At 28.7% G+C, this 27,652-nt stretch overlaps 1 protein-coding gene across 3 annotated transcripts in view; it reads left to right on the top strand.

Annotated features, from left to right (window-relative positions):
* The first annotated feature begins 8,358 nt into the window (after positions 1 to 8,358).
* The window catches only part of LOC107838828 (BAG family molecular chaperone regulator 2), a 38,886-nt gene continuing 19,592 nt past the window's right edge, over positions 8,359 to 27,652 (top strand). For all 3 annotated transcript variants that reach the window (XM_047395772.1, XM_016682051.2, XM_047395771.1), the window contains exons 1-2: positions 8,359 to 8,698; positions 16,151 to 16,407. In XM_047395772.1, the coding sequence (XP_047251728.1) occupies positions 8,461 to 8,698; positions 16,151 to 16,407 (495 nt within the window). In that variant the 5' untranslated portion in view covers positions 8,359 to 8,460. The remainder of the gene's footprint in view (positions 8,699 to 16,150; positions 16,408 to 27,652) is intronic.

Below are 27,652 nucleotides of genomic sequence, written 5' to 3'. Positions count from 1 at the left end.
TGTATCAAACATCAACCAAAATAAGATAGTTGAATCATTGGGATTCATCTTTCTGGTGTACAAGCTGGACAATATCCATAACAATTAGTGATTGGTATCAGACACCTTACTCTACTTATTGTATGACTTTGATTCCACCTTCGATTAGTTTTGTTGTCATATTGATAAGAGATAGCAAAGAGACTCATTAAATATCATTCGTGCAACTTGTTTCTCGAGCCATGATTGACTCACTATTTTCACTTTATAAAAGTTAAATTCCTTCAAAAACTGGCTCTCTTCTTTTATTTGAGGGTCATCCTAAGTATTAGCTAAGTCTATAACTTGGATATCATTACAAGTTTCAACCTCAGCATGTATCTCTACGCTTATGGCCTTAAAGGCTTTCTAGGGTTTCCTTCAGTTCTGTAGTATGCTCTACCATCAGTGCGTTATGCTCCATTATTTATCTCATCAAATCACTCATCTGAGCATGACATTCCACATCCTCAACTTCATTACTCTTGTCAACATCATAAACAATAGAAAAATCATAAAAAGTGCTCGAAGATAAGGAATAAGAGTTAGGACAACTATTTCAACGACCATCCACACGATCACACATACTATAAATGTTTCACACAAAGGATTGCGGAGATGTACACAACCTGATCCTAGAAAATTATGATAAAATATATTAAAGTAAGGTCCCCCACTGTATAAACAAGAATTACCAACATATGAATATTCATCAGTCGATCAATCTTTATTCCGTGTTATGTCACAAAGGATAGCAAAATACTATACAAAAGAGAATATAGATAGATATACAAAAATAAAAAATATTAAAAAAACTTGAATAGATAAAAAAGAAAGGTATAATTTAGATAAACAACTTACACCCTTGGCAAAAGCATAAAAAATTTAAAAAATTCTCTCAGCGCATATTAACTAACATATGTCGAGGTTGACAACCATGGAAATGAAGAAGGCGGAGACGGGGACGAGGTCAAGGAATACCCCTAAAGACCACTTTTGGTAGCTCTGTTGCTACTAGAGCATGGGTTCCTCGATTAAGAGATGATTACACCTCCACCTATGATTGATTCTCGGGTACAAACCACTGATAGAACGACGACAATAGTTAAGAAACTTCAGTTTAGTGACACTCCTCCAACTTATAGTAAAATTTATTATTATGGGTTTTCAACTTGTAACCAACGTTCAGATCTCAATGGAACAGTAAATTAGGCTACTCTTAATCAAGCTAATATAAATGTATTGCCAAATATGATAGAGAATGAGCTCAAGAGAAAGGAAAAGAGGAAAGCACCTACTAAGCCATGGGTTGACTTGTTTGAGAAAAATATATATGTCGCAAATGGTATGTCCTTGAGCTACATACCTCCCATACTGCTCAAGATGAAAGCTGTAATTCAGTTGAATGAGACAGAGATGGAAAAGGGGAATAAAAATGGAAATGTGCATTACTTACATACGTTATTGGGGAAAACCCTAGATATAATGAGATAGTGTGATACATCACCCAGACTTGGAAGGAATTGCTCAACTAGAGTTGTATATGCATAAAGAGGGCTACTTCTTTGTCAAATAAGTTGCATATAAATTGTTGGAGTTGTGATTCATTAAGTAAGATTTATAGCTCAGTGGGTACTCCAATATATGCTAATGGATGTACAACCAAGAAATATAGTGTCCTTTTGCCAGAATTTTAATTAAAGTCAGCATTAGTTTACCATTGCCTTATTCAGTGCCTTATTCAGTCACTATTTGATCTCCATGGCCATATTTTTCAAAAGGTAGATTACATATGACTGGAAGCTTGTGTTTTGCTAGAAATGCCAAACTGGTGGTCGCATTTGTCCACTTGAGACCCCTAAGCAAGTTCCTAGAACCAAGGAAGAGATGCCAAAGAGAATAATAAAACCTGACAACATAAAGAAATAGTTTATGAGCAAGGGAAAAAAACTTGACACTATTGAGCCAACTAAGCAGGAGCCACAAGAACATGCTAGAGATAAGAAAGTTGTGCAAAGTTTAACACCTACTCCAGAGACTCCTGCATCATCCCTGCCTAAGCAACCCAAGAGACAAAATGAGTCCAGTTTTCAAACAATGTCCTTAAAGAGAAGAGCTATTGCAACTCCTGAACTTGTTTTAGATAATTGTCCGGATATGCCCCTCTCTCTCTTCTTCTAAAATAGATTCGCTAGTATTCAGAGTGACTTTGGTGGTGTGAGATTGACCACTCCTGATAGAAAGAATGTACACAATACCATATAAATTCTTTTTTTTAGAAAGTCAGGGGTTTGAATAAGAGTTATAAGCATAATGAAGTAAAGAATTTATTAAGGAACAAAAAGTTCAAGTTAGTAGGCCTAGTAGAAACTAGAGTGTAAGGTCACAAAGCTACTAGAATCAATACCAACATTACTTCTAGATGGGGTTTCTTAAATAATTATACTACTACTACAAATGGTTGTATCTGGATAATGTGGGACATAGTACTGTCATATTACTCTTTTGAAGGAAGAAGTACAATTGTTACACTGTTAGGTCAGGACCATAGCAGATGGAGACATTTATTTGTTAACAGTTATTTATGTATCTAATACTATTGAACTTAGGAACACATTATGGTTGATCTTGAGAGGGATAACTTAAGGTAGTCAAATGCTTTAGGTTACTAGTGGTGACTTTAATGCCTTATTGTATCCTCAAGACAGATGTGCAGAAAATCCAATCCAGTGCTATATGATAAAGGAATTTGTTAAATGCTTTTATGGCTGCTCATTACATGAGATGCTTTAGAAAAGTGATTATTATACTTGGTCTAACAAATAAACATGTGAATCTACAATAAGGAATAGAATTGAACGGATGAAAAATAGGGGCATGTGATACATTCTCCAATGTCTATCACTCTGTCCAGTGCTCAGATGAATATCAAAGTCCCATTGAATTTCTTCAATGTATGAGAGGATCATAAGGATTTCTTGGAAATAGTTGAACAAAATTGACAGTATAAACTATACCAAAACCTAGGGAAGAATTTATGGATGAAACTGAGAGTCTGAAAGCCGTACCTGAATAACCTCAGCAACATGAAATTTAAAAGCTACATCTCAAAGAATTGCAAAGGTTAAAATTCTTCTTACCACTACATAGGAGAATATTATAGTTTCCATATGATACTTTCCAGTCTCAAGAAAAATAGCCTTGCAAGCTCTTGAAAAATGATCACTAGTTGAAAAAAGTACTATAAAGTAGAAGTCTGGGGCTCAATGAATTTAATGAAGAGACTCATATGCAAAGTACTTTTTTGCAGTTGTTAAAGAGAGCCCAAAGAAAACATATTATAGAACCCGACAATTTGACATATAATTTATTAATTGATCCTGTTGCTATTAAAGAGAAGACTAAGTTCTTCTATTAGAGTCTGATGGGACCAGCACCACAATCACTACCTACAATAGATAACTCTATCATAAAAATAAGTTCTAAACTTCAACTGAATTAAGAACTCAAGTTACGTGAGGATGTTATAGAGGAAGAAATCCTAAAGAGTTTGATAGCAATAGGTGATGATAAACCTCCAGATCTAGATGGATATAATGTAGTCTTCTTCAAGAAAACATGGCATATTTTCAAGCATGAGGTTATATTGATAGTAATACATATTTTTTGCTACAAGTATGCTATTCAAGCCTATTAATTGTGTAGTTGTGGCTCTAGTATCAAAAGTTCAGGCCCTTGTCACAGTTAAGGACTATAGACCAATTACATGTGGTTTCATTGCATAAAAATTGATTAATAAGATTCTTACTAATAGATTACAACATGTGTCAACTATTGCTAATGAAGCACAAGCTAGATTTTATTCCTGAAAAAAAAATTAGAGATAAAATAATCATGGCTCATAAACTCATCAAAAGTTACGATAGGAAACATATTTATCCTAGGTGCATCATCAAGGTGAACCTCCGAAAAGCATATGATTTTACTAAATGGATATTTTTGCACCAAATTCTGATACATTAAGCTTTCCTGGTAAATTATCACTTGGATTTTAACTTGTATGAAAGGTGAATTACAGTATTGTGATCAATGGTGAATCTAGTGAACCTTTCCCAATAGCAAAGGGTCTTAGAGAAGGAGACACTATGTCTTCATTTTTAGTTGCACTAGCTATGGAGTAATTGAGAAGGACGCTTCTAAATCTGAAGGAAAATAAAGATTTTTAGTATCACCCTAGATATGTAAAGTTAGGTATTACTCACTTATGTTCTGTAGATAATTTCTTGACGCTTGCCAAGGGTGAAGTTCTGGTTGTATCCACTTTACATGGAGCTTTTCAAAAAATTTCTCAAGCCTCTAGGCTGCACTTCAATCTTGGCAAGATTTCTGTCTATTTTGAAGGGGTCAATTAATTGCAAAAGAGGTAAATTCTGAATCTATTAGGCTGTTCAAGTGGTGACCTTCTCTTCAAATACCTTGATGTGCCTCTTTCTACAAAGAAGATGTCTTAACCTAGTGGAGTCCTAGTTATTTCCCACAATATATTTGGGTACGCAGAAATTTGTATAGTAAAACAACAACTTCAACTCGAGTTCAAGTATAAACAAGAACACAATGAAGTATCAAATTCCCTCAACACAATATCAAAATGACCTTTTCAAGAGGTGTATTTATTTTCCAGAAAAATAAAGATGAAACAGAAATGACTAAGGCCAAGTCGTCCGAATTCACGGATTTTCCTTAAGGAATAATTCCCCTCACTGTACCCGAGGTTATGGAGTCTTCCTCGTAGGATAAAATGACCTTCAATCCGACTATAGCGGTACCTCAAATAGGCGGATTCTTCGAACGTACTCAACGGTTTAATGATCACACACAGAGTTTTTGTTAATACAAGAAGAAGTTTGTAATCTGAAAAAAATTGCCTCCAAAATGTGTGGATGAAATCAGGTTTTTATAGCCAAGAGATGCCTCTTCTGAAAAGAGACAATGGTCCATCTTAGAGGTGTGATGTTTCTGAAAATGCTCACTGTACCCGAGGTTATGGAATCTTCCTCGTAGGATAAAATGACCTTCAATCCGACTATAGCGGTACCTCAAATAGGCGGATTCTTCGAACGTACTCAACGGTTTAATGATCACACACAGAGTTTTTGTTAATACAAGAAGAAGTTTGTAATCTGAAAAAAATTGCCTCCAAAATGTGTGGATGAAATCAGGTTTTTATAGCCAAGAGATGCCTCTTCTGAAAAGAGACAATGGTCCATCTTAGAGGTGTGATGTTTCTGAAAATGCATGTCTGTTTACCCAAAACAGTACAATATTTTGCTGAAACAGTGCACCAGTTCGAAACAGTGCATCACTTCATTGAAGAGTGCTCGAACCAACGTATTAGTTTAGGAAACATTGTTTCGAAAATCTGCACCAGTTCAGAGACAGAAACACAAAAGCAATGCATCAGTTCGCAAAACAGTGCAACGATTCCGAATATTGCATCTGTTATTACTGCATGCATGTATATTTAAATGGAGTTTCAAAACACTTTTCGGATTGAATTTATTTATTTATTTTATTTCTGAAATTTGTCCAAAAATATAGATTTCATCCAAAGCCAAGCAAGCAACAACAATGATGACACAAGGCATCTATTATTTCTTACCTCACTTGCCATGTGGAGTAAGTATTCATCAATATAAACACTCTCAAGTTCTCTTCTTCCACCAATGTGGGAGAAAGAGTACACTTGCCAATTTGGGAGTACACTTCCTATTTTAGTGTCTCCTTCCCTCCACCTTTTACTCTCCATTTTTTCATTCACACTTCTTTCATCTACTATTAACCCAACAATCCTTTGATTGATAAGATTAGAGTAAAAATAGTTTCGTGGACAGCAAAGCATTTGTTATATGCTGGTAGAATGCAACTTATTCAGTCTATTTTATATGACAGTCAATTCTATTGGGCTCAACTCTTCATTGTTCCTTCTAAGGTGCTTAAAACTATTAAAAGTTAATGGGAGAGTTATATGTGGACTGGGGCTAATGTCATAACTAAAAAAGCTTTCGTATCTTAGGACAAGGTGTGTTCTCCAAAGTGCGTTGCGGGTTTTAACATTCTTAACATGGCTAAATGGACAAAGCAGCAATTACTAAACTTTGTTGGGATATGACTGCCAAAAAGGACACAATGTGGATTAAATTGGTGCATACATATTATATTATATTTGAAGCTTGGGGCACACTAGTGACAGATTAGTATTAACACTTCAAAAAAGATCACTAGACAGCTGAACGACCTGATGCTAGAGGATAAAAAAAAGAGTGAGCTGGAAGGGGCTAATGTTTCACAATTACGCTAGACCCAAAGCTCTATTCACTATGTGGCTTTATGAGCAGAAAGGTTACTGACTACTGATAGGCTGGCTAACTGGGGTATAAAAGTTAATATAAAGTGTGTTTTCTGCCAACAAGAAGATAAAACTAATGTTTACTTGTTTAGCAACTGCTTCTTTTATAGGAGTAAAGAGAACATGGACCAGCCTACTCACTTGGCTACAATTGAGAGAACCATTGCGACCAACATGAGACATGCATATGGATTGGATCATTCAGAAGGCTAAAGGGAAAACAATTCATGCTTCATTATTCAAGATGACATTCATTGAATTCACTTATTGTGTGTTGCTAGAGCATAACCAGATAATTTTTGGAAAAAAATGTGTAGAATAGACGAATAAGTGACCAGAGATGTAGTGTACACATGTTTTGTCAGGGCACCACTAGATTCCAAGAACTAGCTAGTAGTATGATTCTAACACTCTAGGTAGTGTAAATGTTGGCATAGTTGAGTAGTAGGCGGTTGTCAAAACCTTCTATAATTTTATAATTTTCTACTTGGTGATTAATGAAATTTAGTTACCAAAAAAAAATCAAAAATTTTTTACGGCTAACGCATATGCAAGTATACACAGTTGAACAAGTAATATGTGAGGTTAAGTTCCATTATCAATCTTACAGGGACTTTCATATACATATCACAATCCTAGAATTTAGAAGTTTAGCTACTCCTGATTTGATTACAAACAAAAGAAATCAAATCATGAATGCATAAGTTTAATGACTAAAGAAAGAAATACTAAAGAAAACCAACGAAAATATTACTCTTCTCTCTGAAATACTAAAGAAAACCAACAAAAATATTGATCTTCTCTCTTTCTGTGTGATCTAGGCTTGATGATCCCTTCAAATGTTTACGATGTATATATAATGTTTCTAAAATCCATGGGACAAAAATACCCTTCAAAGCCCAAAGTACAAAATTCGATGCCATTTTACATTACTGCCTTGCGCCTCGTGATAGAGTATCTAGGTAGTGGTTTCATTTGGTTGCTGTCTCTTGTTCCTTTTTCATTGCCGCGACGCATTGGGCCTCGCTTGTTGTAGTGTGGTGGTGGATATTTGATCGCCTTCTTCTTCTTTCTTCATGCTAGCTTAGTCTCAGTTATGCACTTGAAACTAAACTCAGGTTGGTGATTTATGGCTTGTCGCTCAAACTTCTGCATTTATCCAATACATCAAAATAACCAACATAAGCGTATTTCGTGAACTCCAAACTCAATATAATAATAAAAAGCACTAAATGTGAAAAAATGGTAGCAAAATATATAAGTTTTGGCCTCACATCCCTCGAAAAAATGCATCATATCATTTGTGACAAGGATATAACTTACATAATTCAAGTTAGGTAACTATATTTTATTATGTTACCATAAACTTTACCAAACACTTTTTTTTTTTTTTTTGTAAAACTTAACTATTTCAATCCATAATCATAATCTTCATTCAACTCTTTGAAATTTTGAATTATCACTGCGTTATTCAAACGTATTGCAGTAACTTCCACTACAAAATTTACGTACGAAAAAACGATCACTATGAAAAATATACATCGATTTTTATCATTTTAATTTATTTGTCGTTCTTTTCTTTTAATCTATTTAAATTGAAATAGTTTTTTCCCTTTTTAACAATTTTTTAAATTCAACTTTTCATATGTCATGTCAAAATCACAGAACTAAATAATATTCTAGTACATTCAATATTTTTAATTTAAAATTATAAAATTTATTTTTTTTCAACTTCTAAAAATCGATACTAAGTTAAATCAAGATAATCAAATCAACACAGAAATGTAATTGTTATTTTTTTTAAAAAAAAAAGCATTACACAGATTCATATTTAAAATAAAAAAATTATATAGTAGGTGAGGGTGGGCCGTGTTCGAGTGTGAGCGGATCAATGGGGCCCACAGATTGACATATTATAATTGATGATCCTTTTTATAAATAAAAATAGTTGGTTCAAGTCGGTAAAATATAGCTTCACCGGATATTTTCTCCGGCTAGAAAAAAAAAAGAGTAGGCATTGTGACGCAACGAGGAAAATGATGAAGAGAAAGCTGAAATTCAACGGTAAAAAAGCCGAGAATGTCGACAGGACGAGATCGACGAGGGCTGCGGATTTGAAAGAAGAGGTGATAGAATGGGAAATGAGGCCCGGTGGAATGTTAGTACAGCGAAGGAGTGATAATTCAAACGTTCCAATTATTCAGAATTTGCAGATTCGTGTGGCGTATGGCGCTGCGCGCTATGAAATGGTGGTGAATCCTCACGCCACTTTTGGTAAGTTTGTGTTTCACTTTAGATTTTGTCCTAGTTTATGTAATATTTTGGGAGTTGATTTGATTTATGTTTAAAGTTGAATTGAATTGAGAAAGACATTAAAATACCTCTCTAACTTATCTACAAAATTCATTCAATACTTGATAATTATTATTTTTTTTTAAATAACTTTCAACTGAATTTTACAACATCTAAGTAATTGATGCGACAAATAGCAAAACCTTCAATGCATAAATGGCCAAAAAAGTAAAATTCATTTTAAATTTTATATTTTTTTCTTCCTTTCTTCTTTTCCACACACCGCCACCCCTCCTCTTCATCTTCCTCACACCCAAGCACTCCTTCTCTTCTCCTTCCTCTATTATTTTTTTCACTTTTACGCATCAATCATCTTCCATCATATACATAATAAATATTTTCAACAATCAAATTTCAATATTATTTCTTTTATTCCACCCTTAAACATTAACCATCTTCAATTAAATACATAATAAAATATTTTTAAAAATTAAAATTTCAACGATTATTTTTTTTCACTTTTACCCATCAATCATCCTCAATTAAATACATAACAAATTATTTGCAAAAATCAAAATTCTAATGATTTAATTTAAAATAAAAAATAGTGAACCTCAAAAAATATCGAGTTTAAATTTCAAAGAAAAGAATTGAGTGGTGTGGGGAGAAAAGAGAGGAAACGAGGATTGGAGTTTTCAAATGAAGAGTCGGCGTGGGTAGCGACAGCAGTGTTGTGGAAGGGTAGGTGGCGGGGCAGTGTTGGAGGGGGAGGGAGGGGATGGCAGGAGAAAGATTTAGGGGAATATATATATATATATATATATATATATATATATATATACTAGTTTTAAGAGGCCCATGCTTTTAAATATATAATTATAATATTTTAGTTTAAAAAGTCAACTTGAAGACCCCGAAAAGAATATGGTAATAGGTAGCTTTAAAGGTGTCCAAAGACAGTAATATTTTACTATATAATTAATATAATTTAGTGGCATATTTTATATGCATCTCATTAAACTTATCTCTAAAAAGTACAAAGTATTTGTACAAAATCACCCAATAAAAATATAAAAAGTAATCTATTGTTTCCTCTAATTTATATTTTATGATTTTTTCTTGAACACACTCTTTATGATTCAATTTTTCCAAAGAAAGTATAAAGTATTTTAACTATATTATTCTTATTAATTACTATTAATTTAATATAGTTTTTTAATTATGTAAAAATTAACTTATCTAAATAAGAAAAAAAACTAAGGAAATTAGTAATACCATCTTGATTGTGTAAGAAATTATGTTTTAGTCTTCTGTTAAAATTAGGGGTATATAGGAGAAGAACAATGGAGAGCAGGATTAAGAGTCCGTTTGATATTGTTATTACAAAACTGCTTATTTGAAAAACACTTTTATAAAATGATTTTTCAAAAAAATGCTTTAAAAAAAAAAAGCAATTTGTGTTTGATAAATTCATGTGAAAAATATTTTTGATAAACAAATTGTGTTTGGATAATCTTTTTAAAAAAGTATTTTTTTAGACAAATGACCAAAAAGGACATTTATCAATAGAATACACACTACATTGTAACAAATATGTTTATTTTCATAAATTATTCATTTAAAATTAAATATTCAAGAAAAAAATTACATGTGCTGTCAAAATATAATCTTATAACGTGATTCATCTGTCAATTGTTATCATTAATAATAAATAACAAAAAATTATATATTCTTTAGTCATCATCATTAATGATATTTTCAAATTTATTTAAATAAAAATGAGTGAAATAAAATAATAATATATAAATCATAAAGAATTATAACGTAAATATGAATGTAAAATTTTAAACATCAAACGTTAATTAAACTTGTAAGATATGTTTATATTGTGAGAATCGAATCTTCAACAATAAGGTGAGAGTTCATATAGTCAATCAACTAAGCTATTAAATTTTTTCTACTATCTTATTTAAATTTATTTGACCTATTTTTCTTCTTAAATTGTTTAAAAAAGATTTTTTTTTTTTTACAAATTCTTTAATTTCAACTATCCACTTGACATATTTAATACACAAAATAAAAAAATATTCCCCTATTCTATTTATATGCGGTCCTAAAAAGGTTGGAATTAAAAACACATTTCGAAAGCCTAGGAAACCGCTTTCGTTACTTCACTTCTGCGCTTTTAGAATGTTTGGCATACCCTTATTTATGAACATATATTTTAAAAGTTTCTTTGATCTCTTGAAATTTTATACTATTAGATTAAAACATATCAAATAAATTGAAACAGACAAAAAATATAAACCACAAAATAAGGAAAGATAAAAAAAAAAACACAAAAGACATAAGTACACAAACCTAAATAAACAAAGAAATAATAGACACATGTAGCTTTCTTATTTGACTTCATTAAAGCATATTCTCCTTTCTCCCTGTGTGAGGACGACGAATCTATTGATTCTCGTTTATAACATAGTAAAATATACTAGTTTAGGTGTACGCGCCTTGCGCGTGTATCTCACATTGATTAGTTCAAATATTACACTAAATAGGATATTTGTTTAAATAATAAAGATGAATATAATAATTAAGTTTAATATATTTTGAGTAAGTAAAGATGGAGAATTTATTATTAAACCTAACCTTTATCAAAAATATTTTTAAAAGTATTCATCTACCATCTGTAAATTACAACAAAACAATATAATGATAGAGACGTCAAAATAATACAATTAAATATAATCTTTACACATAAAAATTTTCTCAAAGTTATCCGACTTTCATCTACCACCTGTAAATAATAACAAAATAATACGATAATAAAGATATCAAAATAATACAACTAAACATAACCTTTATATAAAAAAATTCTTCAAAGCCGACCAACATTTATCTATCACATGTAAACTGCAACAAAATAATACGATAAAAGTGATATCAAAATAATACAATTAAACTTAAATTTTACACGCAAAAATTTCTCAGAGCTGATCGAGATTCATCCATGAACTGTAAACTACCACAAAATAACAAACTAATAGAGATATTACGATAATACAATTAAACCTAACTTTTACTTAAAAAAAAAACTCAAAGCCGACCCACATTCATCTAGCATCTGTAAATTAAAATAAATAATAAGATAATAAAGATATCAAAATAATACAATTAAATCTAACATTTATACAAGAAATTTTTCAAAGTCAATCGACATTCATCTACGACCTGTAAACTAAAAAAAACAATATAATAGTGATCGCAAAGCTTTGATTTTGATCCAACTAATTCTTATTTGAGCGAAAATTTTGACCCTAAAGAATAATTTTGAATGAAAACAAAGAAGATATATACATTTACACACGTTGAATTCAATTATGCCGACAAAAACAGTGAAGAAGTTGAGGGTTAGAAAATCAAGCATCCACCAATCTATACATGCAATCGAATCAAGTGAGATGAGCATCAATCATATTCTCCCAATAGATAAACTGGTTTGTTCTCTAGTTTAACGTACATCTTAATATTTATAAAAGTAAATCAAGTTAGATATGCATCAATCATATTCTCCCAATAGGAAAATCGGTTTGTTCTCTAGTTTAACGTACATCTCAATATTTATAGAAGTATTTCCTTAATTAATAGGGTTTTATTTTAGGAGTATTTTTCTAATTGAACAGTAGAAAAGAAAATATTAATTAATTCTCTTATCATATATTTTAGAAGTCCCATATATTTTAGGAAGTATAGTAGAAAGGAAAATATTAATTAATTCTCATACCATGTATTTTATGAGTCTCATATATTTTAGGAAGTTTAGTTAATATAATAAAAATAATTAAATAATAAATTAAAAAAATAGTGAAAAGACAGTTTTGTCTAAAGGAGAGTCTTTTAATGAAGGACAAAAAGTTCAAATCACTTTTCTAAAGGTCTTCACACTTTTATTAATATAATAAAAAATAATTAAATAATAAATTAGAAAAATAGTGAAAAGACAGTTTTGTTTAAATGAGAGTCTTTTAATGAAGAGCAAAAAGTTCAAATCGTTTTTCTAAAGGTTTTCACACTTTTAATATATTATATATTATATATTTATATATATGGAGTGTTGGAGGGGGGTGGGGGTGGGGGTGGGGGTGGGGGTGGGGGGCGGGGGTTGGAGAAGAAAGATTAGGGGTAAGTTTATATATATATATATAGGATATAAAAAAAAATTATTTATGTGGGTCTGACATGGTTCCAACGTGCCGTGTGTATACTGCAATTTTTGTAGTGACGATGGTATAATATTTTTGAAGTGGTATAAAATTCACTTGAAAGTTATTAAGGGGGTATATAGTTGTTTGTGTAGTTTAGGATCTAAAGTAAATTATGCGAAATTAACATTTAAAAATGTAAAAATTGTATGATAAAGTATTATAAATACTACCTTTGTTCTAATATAAATGAACTTTTTACTTTCGGAGAGTTAAATAATGTAAGTTTGATCGTGAATTTAGATATGAAATTTTTTAATTTTATGAAATAAAATATATATAGTAAAAACTACGTAAAAGTAATGTAAGGCAAAATGATTATATTAACAATTCAATAAATTGAAAAAGAAATAAAAAAAATAACAGTCAAGAATAGACTTATTTGAATCTAAAAATCTGAAAAGCATCAAATAAATTGGGATGAAAAAAAATAATTTTTAATATTTTAAAGTATTGATCTAAATTTATATAGTTTAAATTTTAAAAAATAAAAAAATATTACATAAATTCGAAAAAAGAAGCATTTAATACTTTACAAAAGCTGATTTAATTCGTTGAAAATAATTCATACCTTCAGACACATTCGATAAAAAACTAAATCGCTTTTCAAAACTAAAAACATGTTATCAAGGGCGGAGCTATCCTTCGACTAGGGTCATTCGAATCCCTTTCATCAAAAAATTATGTTATATATATATGGTTAAAATTATTTTTTATATATATATTGTAGATGTTGAACCCTTTCAGTTAGTTCGTATTTTCACTTATGAATTTCATTAGTGAAAATTCTCGCTTCATCACTGCATTTTACTCGCTTCGTCTATTTTTATTTGTCCATGTTTCTATTAGCGCGAAATTAAAAAGCATTAAATAATAATAATAATTTTATCATATTATGATTTGAATATAATAAATTTAATATTTTGATAAATACACTAGATAATATACCCGTTTAGCTATAGTTTTTTCAAGTAAAATTTGAGAAAAAACTTGATAAATAATATTTGACCATATAATTTTTCATTATTTCATAACTTTTTGACAAATATTTTAAATTTCCAAATACTAGAAAAAAATTAGTATTTGAGCCAAAAAAAGAATTTTGAAAACTTTTAAAAGTTTAAATTTTACATCAAACTTTTTCTTTCATAAAAACACTCACTATTCATTGACCTCAATTAACATATACACATATATTAGAACACAGATATAATCTAGAAATATATTTTCTCAACGAATGTGTGCATGTACATAATAATACAACTTATACAAATGAAATTTTAATATACTCGATTTTCTTCTGTTTCTCATCTTCTAAGAAAATGTTAGGCACATTTCTTATTTTTTATAATACAAACTTATGGTTAGTTTTAATAATTTCTAGAACTTCTGAATATAAATCATATTTCTTAAAAAAAATGAAATATGTTTTTCAAATACTATGACCAAACACATGGTAAAATTTTACCCAAATCTTTATTCATATATTATTTGTCAAAAATATTTGAGAATCTATAGTCAAATGCTAGCAATGAATCGTATTTAATGTTAAGAATAAAATGAGTAGAAATAGATAAATTATCCACTGATAATTATAAATTGAACAAAAATTGCTGAACATTTTGATATGACGAAGTTAACTCAGCAGAAGGTTAAGGTTTTGTGGATTGATGCTTGTGAGGATAGTTTTGAGAAGTTGAAGAATAAGTTGACTTGTGTGTCAAACTTAGCCCTGAGCGAAGGCACTAATGATTTTGTTGTGTATTATGATGTGTTTATGTTCCCAAACAGCTTAAGGTATTAAAAACAGTGGATGAATAAAGAGGACAAAAAGAGTAATACACCATATGAAAAATATCAAAAGATTTTGGAACAGGGTTAATAATAAGGTCGTTTGATTGGAAAAAAGTTATTTCAAAATTAATTATCTTATATGTATATGAGATAATTTATTTCATCACTATGATGTAAATGGTGGGATATATAATCTCAATGCTAACTAATATCTCACATCAAATATGGGATAAACTAATTCTTCATTTTATCTCGAGACTATTTAACCCCTTATACCTCACACCAAACTACCCTTAATACTCATTGATCTAATGTGTTTGACAAGTTTTTACTGGAGAACGTAAGCTTGCTTATATTGCCTTTTTCAATTTTCATAATCATTAATTCATTAGGTAGGCATTTGGACAATATTTGGTTAATTATTATTTGAAAAAGAAGAAGAAGAAGAAGACTACGATGACTACTTGAAGTTAATTTAAAAGTCGAAGTTTGACGTGAATTTTATTTGAAGAAAATGTTAAAATTTTGTGAATGGAAAAAATTATTATTTCACTTGAATACTCGTTAAATTATTAATAGTTTAATTTTGATTGTAAAAATTTATATATTTGAAAATTATGTAAAAAATACTATAAGTCATAAGTTAAAATATTCAAAGATATATTATAAAATTATGATCATAAAGAAAGACTTGTTTAAATCATAAAAAGGTTGCGATCAGATTTATTCTATGATTAGAACGGATGTTGTAGAATTTTAACTTCAAATTCTCTACTTGTTAAAGTTGAATAGAATCAAATTATGAAATAAATATTGATTTGTCAAGTGAAAGTATGAAATAATTTTCAGTTTGTTGCAACACTATAATGCTTATTGCTTACTCATTAGTCATTATTACGCTACATAGACAATATTGCATACCGGTAGTTTGGCATGTGATATGTAACACTATAAAATTACTCCCCCGGTGCTTTTTACTTGTTATTTTTTTTATTAAATTTTTATTTTTACTTGTTACTTTTGATATATCAAGAAAGGATAAAAGTATTTTCCTTATTTTATTTTTAGCATTAATTGTTTATTCTCTAAATCATTTTCAAGACATATTACTATAAACATTAATTAATAGAGATAATATGGTAAAATAATCATATCAATAATTAATTTTTTAATAGGTGTACAGTATCAAAAAGTGACAAGTAAAAGAGAACGGAAGGGGTATGAAATAATAGACACGTCTACGGTGCACTTGCTTAATTTGTGCCGCTATCTCCTGGACAAAGCTACGTAATAAGGTCCAAAATCTACTCGTACAAGATTTTATTCATATTGAGACTGTTAAAAGTTGGATATAGTAAAACCATTAGGTGCTCTTATGCAGGAGAACTGAAGAAGCTATTAACAGAAGAAACAGGGTTACAACCTGGAGAACAGAGAATAATATGCAGAGGAAAAGAAAGAGAGAATGGAGAATATTTAGACATGTGTGGAGTCAAAGATAGATCAAAAGTCATTTTAATAGAAGATCCAGAAAGCAAGGAGAAAAGATTCATACAAATGAGGAAGAACGCCAAAATTCAAGCCACGCATCGACTCATTAACGACGTCTCTATCGAGATTGATAAACTTGCTCAACAGGTAAGCACTCAGCTTTACTTGAAATGAGTTTGAATAACATCTCTTTCTATTGGATATTGCTTCAACTATTTTTGTAGCCGTCAATCAGCTAACCATCGATATATATTAATTAATGATCTTATAGTAAATATATTGAGTTGTCATTGCAAAACCCGAGATATTATTACGATAAAGAATGGACAAAACTTCAGAGCTTTGATTCAAATTTCTTTCATTATTTGTGTCACACAATGTTGGGTAATATAGTATATCTTCAAAGATTACATACTATTTCACTTTTAGGGATCGTTTGGGTTATATATGATATCTTCAACGATTACATACTATTTCATTTTAGGGATCGTTTGGTAGAGTGTATAAGAACAGTACAAAATATAGTATATTTCACTTTAATAATACTTGCGTTAGTTACGCTTTCATTTTTCTTCTGTTGTGTTTGATTTGGTATATTAAAAATAACATTAACTGCACAATTTTTAAAAAATTTTTTTTTTACAAAAATACCTTCCATAAATATGGTGGAAAAGATTTTGAGGGACAATTGTGACTTTAACCATACTAATGCATGTACTAGATCCATTGCATATTAATATAGTGAATTTTCATGCATTAATAATACATTTTAATATCGAATAAAGTGTATAACTAATGCAAATATCAGTCTCACATAAAATGAAAAATTTTACTAAACAAGGAATTAATTACCACAAAATTAATGCATTCATTATTTTCTTAACTAATCTATGAGAACGTACAACTCGAGCGTTCCACGTTTGTCCTTTATCATTATCATAAAACTTTTATATTATTTAAAAAGATCAACTCTAAAAATAATACTCGCTCCGTTTAAAAAGGAATAACCTACTTTTCTTTTTAGTTCGTTTAAAAAAAAATGATCCATTTTTCTTTTTGGTAATACTTTAATTTCAACTTTCCATATGACATGTTTAGCACCACAAGATTAAAGGGCATTTTGGTACATTTGTTATAATTTTAATTCAAGGCCATAAAATTCAAATTTTTTTTTTATTTTCTTAAATTTTGTGTCAAATCAAAGTAGGTGATTCTTAGTATGCAAGTTCCATATAAATTTCAGAACAAACATTAATTAAAGTTATCTAGTCGACAAATTTTTTTTTACCAAAACTAAAAGGTTGACCCACGAATCAAGTTTGCACAGAAAACCAAAAATCAATAAGATTACTGATATGTTACTTTGTTTTTCGACCATATAAATTATCAATATCATAATTATATAAAAATACAAGCATTGATAATATAAATAATTGTTAGATAATTTTCGTACTCTTACCGTTTGTGCCAGTTTTAGAAATAATTTTACAAATAATTTTTCTGCATTAAGAACTTGGGACAGTTAAAAAACTCAATGTCATAATTACCAAATATTTTAAAATGAAGCACCGTATTTCTATACTTTTGGGATTTTAAAAATACAGCTGCATTGGTAGGTTGATTAGCTTTAACACTAATCTGATCATGAAAATACCATGATAATAGAAAAGCACATTAAGTTGAAAACATACGATGGAAAAAGAAGGGAGCTAAATGGCCATAATTATTTGACCCAAATTTGGTCATAATTCTGAAGAGATTTGTATAACCTTATTTTAATTTTTATCATATTTTCCGAAATAAATTTCCCTCCAAAATATATTAATAAATACAGTAACTTTTCCCATTCTCTAAACTTATTGAACAACTAAAATTAATTTATGCAACAACAATTAATGAGTATAAAAAATTTCTACATAAATTTAAAAACTATACATTTACTTATACTTGGAAAAATATAATATGTGCATTTTATACTATTACTCTCCTTTTAATAATAATATATAGATAAATTCATATTCTTTTATATTAGTCTACTAAAAAGAGGATAAAAAATTTAAATTGAACAAGATATCCTCCAATTCAAACAGTTTTATTTTAAATTTAAAATAATATCTACGAATAAAATTTAAAATAACTTAATCAAAGTAATCTTAATTATTTGGAAAGTGGAGTTGATAAATAAAAACTATGTCATATTTTTATGCTTAAATTCTGAATTTTGTCTTGGTCATAATCTTCGTTATTACATATGTTTCTTGATTGTTTATTTTTTATTTCAATTTTTAATTTTATTTCTTTATCAACCCAAAAATAATTCTTTGATCTACTAAATTTGAATGAAATTATAAATATTGGTTGTCATACAATATTATTTGATAAAATTTGAACTACAACTATTTTAATTTCTTAGTAACACACAATTGTAATATGCAATCCAAGAAATAAAAGGGTGTCAAATTCTTTTTTCAAGTAGTGAGTGTTCATGATTCAATCGGGATCATTTTTTGATCAAAATCAAAACTAAAGTAATTTAGTCAAATTTAAAAGTTTAAATTAAAATAAAAACTATCAATCTGGTTTGATAGTTTGGTTTATAGCTAGCTAATGATAAATTTATAATTATAAAATAATAAAAAATAATTATTTTAATGAATATTGGAAATTAATAAATTGATATTTATGATTATTAGATAAGGATATTTGAATCTTTTACGTTGCTTTTCAATATTTTTTTAAAACTGTAGCATTTTATGTTGTTTAATTGAAGAGATCGCCCCATTTCAAAAATCAAAGGATCAATTTATTGAAGTACATTAAAAAAAAGTCATATACTATACCGCATATAGATAATTAGATTTGAAGTGTTATGTTTGGTCATATTTTTCAAGAAATAGAATTTAAAAATATCATAGTACATATAAAATTAGTAGGCTAAACTCAAATTAATGATTATAAGGTATAAAATATTTATATTTAGTTATGAAAAATAATATCATATATTCAAATAATTATAAAATTTATATATATATAATTTGTAGGTTCGAAGACAAAAAGTTTAAAACGTATTTGACTTCTTTCTTAACTTAAATAAAGAAAGAGATGATTTGAAGGACAATTTATTCCTCTTCGAGCTATGATTATTTTTAGGTAAAATCAAAATCAAAATAAATACTAACTATTTTTAAAATTTAAAATCAAATTAAACCATATATTGATTTCATAAATTAGATCGTAAACACTCCTATTCACCACATTGTTTGATCTATATAAAAAAAATATTTGTGCAAATTATGTTGTATTATTATTGGTATTGGTATTGGTATTGGTATGGGTACGGGTATGGGTACGGGTACTTGATTGTGTAAAATAAGTATCCACCGTAAGATATTTCAATAATGATAATTCAACATAGTTTAGATCTAGTAAACGTCCACACATTATAGAAATCACGCATATAGTTCACAACTGTCGAACCAAAGAAAGTGTGAAACATAAGAGTTGACCATACAGGTCTTCCACCTTTAAGTTACCCAGATTTGATAAGTTGCGGATCGTTTACTTATGCTCCCCCGTCTAATTTTATGTGTCATCATTTTCGTTTTTGTTTGTTCCAAAAAAAAAAGTCATCTTTCCTTATTTAGTAACTATTTAAACACACAATTTCACTTTTATCCTTATTGGTCCCACTTATAAAGCCCCACTTAATTAAAAATAATAATAGTATATTAATTTAATAAAGGGCAATTTGGTAAAATACATCAAGTCTTTAATTATTTCTTAAACTCCGTATTCGGTCAAATTCTGACACATAAAATTGAACGGAGGGAGTATATATTACCAAATTAACCTCTAATTAATTATTTTTTAATTATTGTGTTTGAATAAAATCAAATTATATATTTGAATATCTCTTAAACATAATTTGTGAAATATTTCAATAATGACAACTCAAACATTTTTGACATGATAAATATCGACATATTATAGAAATCATATAGTTCATACTTCATATGTGTCAAACCAAAGAGAGTGAGACAGAAATGTTGACCGTACAAGTCTTTTACCTTATGTTATGCTGATTTGATAAATTGTGGATTGTGACTTATAATGTTACTCCCTCCGTTTCATAATAAGTAAATTGTTGGAGTATTTTTTTTTGTGTTGGTTCACAATTCAAGGTAGATGTTGAATTTTTTTTTTTCAAATTTACCCTCCATTAAATGTACCTTGGGAGTGATGTATCATTATTAAGATTTTGAAATTTGAAAAGGGTAAAAATGAAAAAACATGATAAATTTATGTCTTTACTTTTTTTCTTAACATGTGTGCCAATATCCAATAATTAACTTATTATGGAATGGAGGGAACATTAAATTAACCTCTAATTAATTATTTTTTAATTATTATATCTAAATAAAATTAAATTGTATATTAAAATAATTTTTAAATATAATTTATAAAATATTTCAATAACGATAACTCGATACACTTTAGACTGGTTAATGTCAAATATTAAAAAATCATGCATATAGTTTATATATGTCGAACCAAAAAGAGTTAGACATAAGTGTTGATCTATAAGTTTTTCGCCTCTATGTTATGCTGATTTGATAAATTGTGAATCATTACATGTGTGTTACTAAAATGACCTTTAATTAATGATTTTTAAATTATTATGTTAAAATAAAATTAAACTATATATTTGAATAATTTATAATCATAATTTGTGAAATACTTCAATAACGACAACTCATCACACTTTAGAACTGGTAAATATACACATTATAAAAATCATGCATATAGTTCATATGTGTTGACCTAAAAAGCGTAAGACACATGCGTTGATCCATAAGTCTTCCGCCTCTGTGTTACGCTGATTTGATAAATTGTAAAGCATTACTTTTATTTGTTATTAAAATGACCTCTAATTAATTATTTTTTAAGTATTATGTTTAAATAAAATTAAAATATATATTTAAATAATTTTCAGACATAATTTGTAAGATAGTGCAATAACGATAACTCAATATACTTTAGACCTAATAAACATTGTCACAATATAGAAATCACGCATATAGTTCACATCTGCCGAACGAAAGAGAGTGAGATATAAGTGTTGATTATACAAGTCTTTCACCTTTATGTTACGTCAGTCGTTACTTCTATATATTACTAAATTAACCTCCAATTAATTATTTTTTAATTATTATATTTAAATAAAACTAAATTGTATATTTAAATAATTTTTAAATATAATTTGTGAAATATTTCAGTAACGACAACTCAACACACTTTAGAATTGGTAATGTCGACACATTATAAAAATCATGCATATAGTTCATATATGTCGAACCAAAAAGAGTGAGAAATAAGTGTTAATCGTACAAGTCTTTAGCATCTATGTTATGCCGAGGTAAATTATGAATCACTACTTATTGCTAAAACGATCTCTAATTAATTATGTTTTAATTATTATGTTAAAATTAAATTAAATTATATATTTGAATTATTTTTAAATGTAATTTGTGAAATATTTCAATAATGACAACTCAACATACTTTAGACCTGGTAAATATCAACTCATTATAAAAATAATGCATATAGTTCATATGAATCGAACCAAAGAGAGTGAAACATAAGTGTCGATGGTACTAGTCTTTCGCCCCCATGTTATGCCGATTTGATAAATTGTGAATCAATACTTATATTTGTTAATAAAATGACCTCTAATTATCTATTTTTAAGTATTATGTTAAACAAAATTAAAATATATATTTAAATAATTCTCAAGCATAATTTGAAAGATATTGAGATAACGACAACTCAAAATACTTTAAACCCGATAAACGTCGACACTTATAGAAATCATGCATATAGTTCACATCTGACGAACCAAAGAGAATGAGATATGCGTCAATCATACAAATATGTCACCCATATATTATGTTGATTTGATAAATTGTGAATTATTACATATGTTTGTTACTAAAATGACCTCTAATTATATTTTTTTAAAATTAATACGCTTAAATAAAATATATCTATCTATCTATCTATATATATATATATGTTTACCACCCAAGATTAACTATCGATAGCATCAAGCAAGCCACCATCACGCTTTCTGTCTCTAACGAGGGCAACACTTATGGCTACTCATCCTTTACCATATATATCATGTCAATCCAAATTCGTAATGCCACGGGTACTCAAACTTTCCCTGCATATACGACTCCACACCTAACCACGGTGATTTTCCCATAAGAATGTCGTCATCAATCTATCATAGGGAAAGACTATATATATATAGAGAGAGATAGATAGATAGATAGATAGATATAGATATAGATATAGATATATAATTTTCAAATATAATTTGAAGATTGAAAAAAACCTCTTAAATTAAGATGAATTGATAATTAGTTATAGCATTAAATTAGGAATTACAGTTATCTTTTCTGATTTTTTTAAATGACTATTATATATATATATATATATATATATATATATATATATATATATATATATTTGTAATATTGAAAAAGTACTATTATTTATGTAATTAAGTTTTAAGGATGACCTTTTCATGTAATTTGCCTAAATAAAAGGGCAAAATAAGCGCAAAAGGTAGACGCGGAAAGGACATTTTAGACCCAATAGGTAGGTGAGAAATGCATTTTAGGTCCAATAGGTAGATGAAAAAAACATTTTAGGCCCAATAAGTAGAAGGAGGACGTTTTTGCACCATTTTACTTTACGTAGTTGAAGGGTATTTTAGTCCATTTTTCTTATTAAAAATAGACATCTAATTTCTTTTTATATTTTTATTTTATCGTGATTCTTCTCATATAATTATTTTATGAGGATTTTCATCACATATTTTAGGACATATGTCATAGCTAAACAAAGAAAAAAAAAAGGAAAAGAGATAAATCTTTATTTTTTTGACCAGTACTTCATTCAAACATGCTTATTTCTTTCTATTTTTCGATTAGAAATATTCAACTAAAAAAGAAAGGTGAGAAATTATTAAAAGGTGAGAATTTACTGTTAAGGAATAAAAATGACAATAATGAATTTAAAAAATAAAGAGACAACTTGAATCAATATCAAAATAAGAAGAAAAAGTCAAGTAGAGGATATGCTACTTGAAAATTTTGATCTAAAATATTACCTAAATAGAATTGTAGAATTTTTTATAAGGTAAATTCTAAAAGATTTAAAAATATTAAATATCATGGATTTCATAAGTAATTTAAATAACTAAATCTAAAGAAATTATAACTAAAATAAATTGTGAACAAAATTTTACTCAAATTGATCCATACACGAAGAAAAAAGATAACTGTAAAACTTGACTATAAGAACTGAGGTGTCGTTTGGTTTGAAAATGGTTATCCCGGGATAACTAATACCGGGATTAATTATCCTGGAATTATCCGGAATAACTTATCCCACCATGTATATGGGATAAGTTATCCCGGGACAAAGGAAAAAATGGTGGAGTAAGTTATCCCGGGTTGGATTAATCCCTTCAACCAAACAAAGAAAATGTGTTCTTTTATTTTATTTCGGGATAACCATTTTCAAACCAAACGACCCCTAAGGGTAATATAAATAAAATTGTTATTCAAAGTTCACAACTTTACTATTAAACGATTGTCAATTTCCATACAAACATTACTTCAAAAGAATGTATGCTAGTACGATCAATTAATTAAATTAATTAAAAAATTATCTAAGGTAAAAAGTTTAATTGATTTTAAGGTCCTAAAGTTTCGGTACATAAGTCAAATAAAGAAAGATTTAATAACTAAATTTCTATGAATTTTCAACTTGTAAAAATTAGAAAAATAATAAAAAGATAATTTTTTCTAACACGTAAATTTTTTAATGAAGAGCAAAAAGTTCAAATAATATTTATAAGATCCTTGACACTTTTATTATATTAGACATTAGACATTAGAGATAGAACTATATTCTACCAAACAACCCCTTAATGAATTATCTGTAGATGTTTAGATGTCTTGATACAACAACAACAATAAACCCAGTGTATTCCCACAAAGTGGGGATTAGATATCTTGATAATATTACAATTTCTTTACACTATCGATTTATGTAAGTTAAACTCTTGATTTATAACTCCTTTTTCGGTTATCACCTGTATTTATTTGTGCTTCGATTATCATATTTTTTCGTTGTTATTATTATTTTGTATTTTTGATGTTGCATATTATTTTTTATTTTGCGTTATTTCATTATTTTTCTTGCTTTTATTTGTGTCTTCCCTTTTTCCAACTTCTTTTGAAATGCTTCGGATACAATGTGCATACACTTCACTCTCTCCAAACCTCACTTGTGAGATTACATAGAATATGTTGGTTGTTGTAAATTCTTGAGTTTAAGTACTTTGTATTAACAAGTTTAACAAATATTTATACAATCAAATTATATTAGATAAGTATAAATGCAATTAAGTTATATTAGGCAATTCCCGTGAGACAACATGCAGGACGTCATATAAGACGCGTGTGTCTGATTGTTCAACTTTATATGAGATTAAGTACCTACTTTGGTACATCTAAAGTTGAAGGACATAAATACTAGCTAAGCTCAAATTAAAGCACATGTTTATGTATTATGTCAAAACAGTAAATTGTCAATGTAATAAAATGGTAACTAACTGGGGCTTTGGGCCACAGGTGACAAAAGAGTTTTAAAATGAAGTGTAGGTGACACAAATCTTAATTATTAGTTGGAGGTGACAATTAATTTATTATGGATTAAGAAAGTTGGGAAAATTTGAAAATAACCCACAAGTTTTTAAATTTATACTTTGATGCCAATGGTTACCTAAAATAACGGGAAACGGAGGGAAAAAAGACGTCTTTCTCACTCTTCTCATCCATTGTTGTTTTCTCTCTCTTAGCGATTTTTGTTGTTCATTGTTTCTGCTGCTTTATTCATCATCTTCTGCTTCATTATCATCATCTTCTACTTCATTATCATCTTCATCTTCTTCTTGTCGACCGTTTGTTGTTGTTGTTGGTACAACTCTACTGTGCTATCTGACTAATTTCTTAGGTCAAATTTTGTTTACTACATCACTTTCCACGTTGACATTACTTCATAGGTGACTTTGGTAAGTAGAATTATGATTTTTATTTGTATTTCTCATCTGGGTACATTTCTGTTTTTCCAACAATAGATAGAACCCCGATCATGAATCCAACATAAGTGTCCACAATTTAAACAGATCAATCATCTAGTGCATCAGATGAGTAATCTGTTGCCTCAGAAGATTTATCTGTTGCATCAGACTGTTTATCTATTGCATCAGACGTATTATCTGTTGCATCAGACTATTTATCTGTTGCACCGGACTAATTATCTGTTGCAACGAATGATTAATCTATTTGGAATAACACAAATCAGCCCCTGCCATAAACCCAACAGATAACCAATATGTTTCAACTTTTGCTATTGCTACTGGATTCAATATCATTCCTTACGTTCAATTATCCGTCCCAAATTTTCTAATTCGATTTCTCATTTTACTTGTCTTTTTTCATTAATCAAGAAAAGATTAAATAAAAATCCATGTTTTACCCTTTGCATTAATCATTTTTTCTTCAAATTAAAATGGAAACATCATTTAATAGGGGGATTATACGACGACCAACGTTGAAAGCTTTCTTCTCTTATGAAGTTTTGATTGAATAGCAAATAATGGTTATTTCAAACACGTCTACTGTCCCACCAACTGATCAGTGGGTTATGGTAAACTAGACATGTTATTAATTATTTTTCTTAATCAATATGCTATCTCAATTTGTGACGGATAATTTGAGACGGAGGGAGTACGAATTAAAACGTCAGAGCCAAGCAACAAACTAGTAATATGTTAAAAAGATTATTTATCTGTTGCATCAGACTTCTTATCTATTGTAACATATGAGTAATCTGTTTTGAATAACATATCAGCCCCTGCCACAAACCCAACAGATAAATCTTGCTATTGCTACTGGATTCTAAATTATTTTTTTGTACGTCGAATCGTCGACATGTTTGTTGAGAAGATAATAGACAGAATAAAAATTAAATATGGATCAAAACATCAAAAATCAAACATAATTTTTTTATTAAACAAAAATAAATAAAAATACATATAATAGACTAAAAGAAAAATAATAATATAATTATTATCATCATCATCATTGTCAGCCAACCAATCTTCAACCGAAAGTAGCAAGGCCCTCCTCAGCCTGCGTATCTCGCGGAGCATTCTTGCTCTAACTCCTCCCAGTTCCCATTGCAGGTCACGAACTTGATTTTGAAGTTCATTCACGGCATGTTGCAGAAAAGCAACGTCCCACACTGGGTCATCCATAATCTTCTAGAGTGTAATATGAAAGACGAGATGCAATAAATAAATAGAGTGTAGTTGAATGAACGATTAAGTAAGGAGGGACCTATTTATAGAGAATTGAATTTGAATGAGAGGCAAAAAGGTGCGACTGTTCACCTTCATTCATTAATTATATTTTTTATTAAATTAAGAAAAAAATATTGTGATAAGTCATGACTTTTCAGAATATTATTATTAATTAGTTCTTTTCAAGAACCATTTTATTGAGTTGTGACAACAAATTCTATATCGGTTGCATCAGATAAATCATCTGTGACAATAGATATATCATCTGTTGCAACAATAGTGAACCTGTTGCATCAGATAATATATTTGTTGCAATATATAATCTACTTTTTTTAAAAAAAATTATCATCATATCATTAATCCAAATTTGCTGAATTTTTTATTTTATAAATTAAAAAAAACACCTTTTCAAATTCTTTTTTTATTTTCTGGCAACAAATTGTATATCTGTTGAATCTGATAAACCATCAGTTGCAACAGATATACCGTCTGTAGCAATAAATAGACATTCTATATTAATATCTTTTTTTATTTCTTCTAACAGCTGATACATCAGTCGCAACAGATGGAGAATTTGATGCAGCAGCAATACTATTGAATCTATGTGTTTTTGTTATAGACAAAAAGTCAAAACCTTCACCTTGTTTTTCTTAACAATCATCATATAAGTTAATTAATCCAATATTGTGACTTTTTTTTTATTATATAATAAATAATTTTAAAAAACAAATTCAAAAACAAAAATGGTGAAAAGTCACGATCAGTTATTAAAATTAAATAACCGTTCTTTTACGGTTATAAATTGTGTTTATCATTTATTTCCTTATTATTTATTTACGAAACATTTTTCATATTAAATAATCGAAAAATCATGTCTTTTCACCCTCTCAATAACAATAATAACCCTTTTTTATTAATAACCATCTGATGCAACATATGATCGATCTGTCG

Source organism: Capsicum annuum, chromosome 8 (genome assembly GCF_002878395.1).
Source record: "Capsicum annuum cultivar UCD-10X-F1 chromosome 8, UCD10Xv1.1, whole genome shotgun sequence".
Classification (NCBI taxonomy): Eukaryota; Viridiplantae; Streptophyta; class Magnoliopsida; order Solanales; family Solanaceae; genus Capsicum; species Capsicum annuum.
Note: the sequence above shows the minus strand (reverse complement) of the source record. Positions and strands in the feature narration are given on the sequence as shown.